This window comes from Lactuca sativa, chromosome 9 (assembly GCF_002870075.4).
Source record: "Lactuca sativa cultivar Salinas chromosome 9, Lsat_Salinas_v11, whole genome shotgun sequence".
In the NCBI taxonomy this organism is placed as follows: Eukaryota; Viridiplantae; Streptophyta; class Magnoliopsida; order Asterales; family Asteraceae; genus Lactuca; species Lactuca sativa.
Window position 1 is genome coordinate 94,555,625 of NC_056631.2, and position 3,653 is coordinate 94,559,277.

The following is a 3,653-nucleotide window of genomic DNA, read 5'->3' on the forward strand; positions in this document are numbered from 1 at the left end:
ATAATGCATAGTTCAATGAGGTGGCATGCCTAATTGATATTCAATGGATTAAACCCTACCATTGTAGGATGCCATGTTGGCATTCAATGAATATGGATTTCAATGACCATTGAATTTTTCAATAGAAAAATGAAACCTTTTAATTATTAAAAATATATTTCATTGAACTTTGTAGCGTTCAATGCATTGTAGGAAAATTAATGTAGAGTTGTATAGAAAATAAGATGATAGTGTATTAATCCATTAAACTCTAGTAAGTTCAATGTATTATGGATGTCTTAAAATTCAATGCATTTAGGAAAAATAATAGAGTTGTAGTAAATATAGAATGATGATGTGACAATCCATTAAACTCTATAAAGTTTAGTGTATTTGATTCCATGACTACCTCGCAATTATAAGCTTGTTTGTATTAATACTTTGTATTAATAGTTTGAATCTAATATACAAATGTATAGATTCCACTATAATATTTCACTGAGATGACTAAAAACAAAATCAACCTCTTCAAAAAGTGACCTTGAGAAGAATAATGTATCAAATTGAGGATGATGTATACTACTCAATTAATAGTTCAAGTGCAACATCCAAGAGAGGGAATGGATTCCCAGAAAGAACACAAACAGCAACCTTGAGAAGCCTTTGCGCCCATTTCAAACCTTCACTTGTTTGTTTACCGTGCCTTACAACGACCATGGTGCTCATGTTATTGTTCCTTTCACCTTTCAAACAATTTCGAAGGGCATCTTTCATGCATGACACATGAACCTGCATGTCTTGGCTCTCTAACGAATAACACCAACAATTGTCTTTGTAATCTTTCTTCCTTGAGGAGCAGTAAAAGCATTCGGTTGTCAGTTTCCTACGAAGCATAAACTTGGTCTCACCAACATGAACCATTTCTGTAAGTTTAAGACAACAAGGGTGCAGATCTTTACTGGTTATATCACAGTGATAAAAGAACCCTTCAATGTCTGATCCACATGCATCACAATATCTATCCTTGCTATCAAAACGTGTTTGATGGAATTTAAAGGTTGATCCAGCTAAAAACTTATGTGTAGTTATTCTCTTGTAGTACATGCAGTCTGGATGAAGAATATACGAACAATTGTTACATATGTATCTATTCCCGATTCCTAATTCTTTGCATCCACTGCACTTGTATGATGATAAGCTACCCTTTGTTAAAGTTAATTCATGCCGATGATAGCTTTTACCATATCTTATTGAGCTGGAAACGTTGTGCCCTTCACCTTCAAAATGAACCACCACAATTAATTCGACTTAAAACTTCACAAGTAATTAGTAAACATGCACTTTTTTTACAACATACATATAGACTTTCAAGTTTCACTATCAAGATTAGGTTGTTATAACCACTAGAAAATAAAGCATTAGCAATGGATTTTTGTATAGCACCGGATGAAAAACATCTTTGCAAAATTTATTAAAAAAACATCTATTATTAACAAAAAAAAAATCCGAAAAATAACTGTCATTTACACATTTTGTTAGACAACTAACGAAGGAATTTCCATCGGAGGCCTTCTTTTTGCAATATACAGAATCCGTGGTTAATTAATCTGTCTCCTAAAGGGAATTCTACTGGTTTAGTAGTGTTTGACATTAAACCAAAAGACTCTATGGTATGTGTGTATGTATGTATGTATGTATGTATGTATGTATGTATGTATGCACATACCTACTGATGTATCAGCCGTATGCCTTATGCTTCGATTTTGATATCTGATTGTCATCCTGATCGATTGGCTCTTACTGTGTGCTACATGGTTCGATGTAGAAGAAGTAATAGAACTTTTTCGATCACCTGCAGTTGTGCATTTGCTGCGTTTAATTATTCAAAAGATAATCGTGATCTAAACTCAGAAAGTTGTAATCATTAAGCACATATATATGAGAGTATTGGATTTGGTTGGATTCAATTTCAAGTCGTCACTACAAATAGACGATTAGCGCTGACCCATGCAGCCGGTAAAAATTTAAAACCATTTTAACCAAATACAAAAGGAAACAATTAGCCAATTACCATGGTGCGACTGATTTCTTATAGATTGATTTGTATTTTGAGGGATAAGTTCATACAAAAGGACAACTTTTCTTCTCGTCTTCTCCTCAAGTGCAAGTTTAACTCTTTGGGGAGCATTGTGAGTTGAGACAGTGACATGCCCATCCTTGGGGTCAATTTTAACCAAATCCTTACCAACAGCACTTGTAACCTTCTGTTCATAACCATAACAAGTATGGAAGCTAACGATCTCGAAAGTAAACGTCTTTCTAGCAGGCCGAATGCTAAAATCATTTCATTAAAAACACAACAAATACAAATCTTTAAAAACAAATAGTTGTTGGGAACAGATTATGAAACATAACACTGAAGTGAATTACCTCATGGTATTTGCGTGAGGCCGGAGCTACAGATGGAAGTGGGTGTGACAAAATGATGGTATGAGAAGATGGGTTTGGAAGACGGGAGTTCATGACTTATAGGCAGACTAAAGTCTTAAACTACAAAAGTAGTCCTTGGAGATATACCCGATTTACAAGTTTTGTCATTTGTGAAGTCCATTAAACTTAATGTGTAAAATTCTACTTCAACCTTTTGTGTGATATGTTAATTATTTTACATATATAAGTGATAAATAGCTAAAGATTATTTCAGTAAGTGGTAAATAGCTAAAGATTATTTCATCATTATTATTCCTTTTTATATATCATTTCCTGAAGACCCATTACTAGTCATCAATTTTGACCATTTGAACAACTAAAGATTAAACAACGACTTAGAAGTCACGCGGTATAGAGACTAAACAACGACTTACACGTGTTGCGATATGAGAGGCTAACTATGCCGTGTGTGTGTATATATATATATATATATATATATATATATATATATATATATATATATATATATATATATATAGAGAGAGAGAGAGAGAGAGAGAGAGGAGAGAGAGAGGGTTCAATTGAGAAAAAAAGGTTGAGAATGGGGAATTATTCTCAGCCACTCATTTATTTTTGCAGCAAAAGCATCCGTCGTACCAACAGATATGGGAAAGGAATAGACATGTGTTTTTCAACAAAACATATTTCCTTAAACTATGCTAATCATTACCTTAATATATATAAAAACATAGTTTTTTCATTGTTTTTAATTTTTAAGAAGCTATTTTTATCGAAAAATGATTTTAAATATACCAAAATTCATGATTTTTTTATTCTCTACAAATAGACATCCATATTGATATAGTTTTAAGATAAAATAAAAAATTTATTTTTTTTATATTTTCAGCTATCATTATTAATAAGTAAATAAAAATGAATCAGGTTTTTACTACAATACATTCGTTATTCAGTTATGAATAAAAACTATAATTAATTTTTTTTTTTACAATTTAAGTATCATTCATATATAATATAGCATATAATAAACATAGTATATTTATATTAAAATATTAGACGATGCATTCACTTATGAATATTACATAGTAATTCAATTGTGAATATTAGATGATATATTCATATATGAATATAACGTGGTAATTTAGTTTATGCATTTCATCAAACAGTTGGAGTGCATACAATTTAACTTTTTTTAAAAATGTTAAAAACATGATATTTTGACTATT

The 3,653-nt window shown here is 31.2% G+C and overlaps 1 protein-coding gene across 1 annotated transcript; it reads right to left on the minus strand.

Moving 5' to 3' along the window:
- Positions 1 to 383: 383 nt before the first annotated feature.
- On the minus strand, positions 384 to 2,569 carry LOC111885223 (uncharacterized). Its single transcript, XM_023881498.3, has 4 exons — positions 2,410 to 2,569; positions 2,051 to 2,313; positions 1,706 to 1,831; positions 384 to 1,256 (listed from the first exon to the last, which is right to left on the minus strand). The coding sequence occupies exons 1-4, from the start codon at positions 2,412 to 2,414 to the stop codon at positions 559 to 561; spliced, it is 1,092 nt and encodes a 363-aa protein (XP_023737266.1). The 5' UTR covers positions 2,415 to 2,569; the 3' UTR covers positions 384 to 558.
- Positions 2,570 to 3,653: the final 1,084 nt, after the last annotated feature.

Bases quoted from the DNA above. Each gene is read 5' to 3' on its own strand.
- LOC111885223 (XM_023881498.3), bottom strand. The intron at 1,832-2,050 runs GTAATTGGCTAA...GCACAACTGCAG, and splicing joins AAGAAATCAGTCGCACCATG to GTGATCGAAAAAGTTCTATT. The intron at 1,257-1,705 runs GTATGTGCATAC...TTCATTTTGAAG, and splicing joins TACGGCTGATACATCAGTAG to GTGAAGGGCACAACGTTTCC.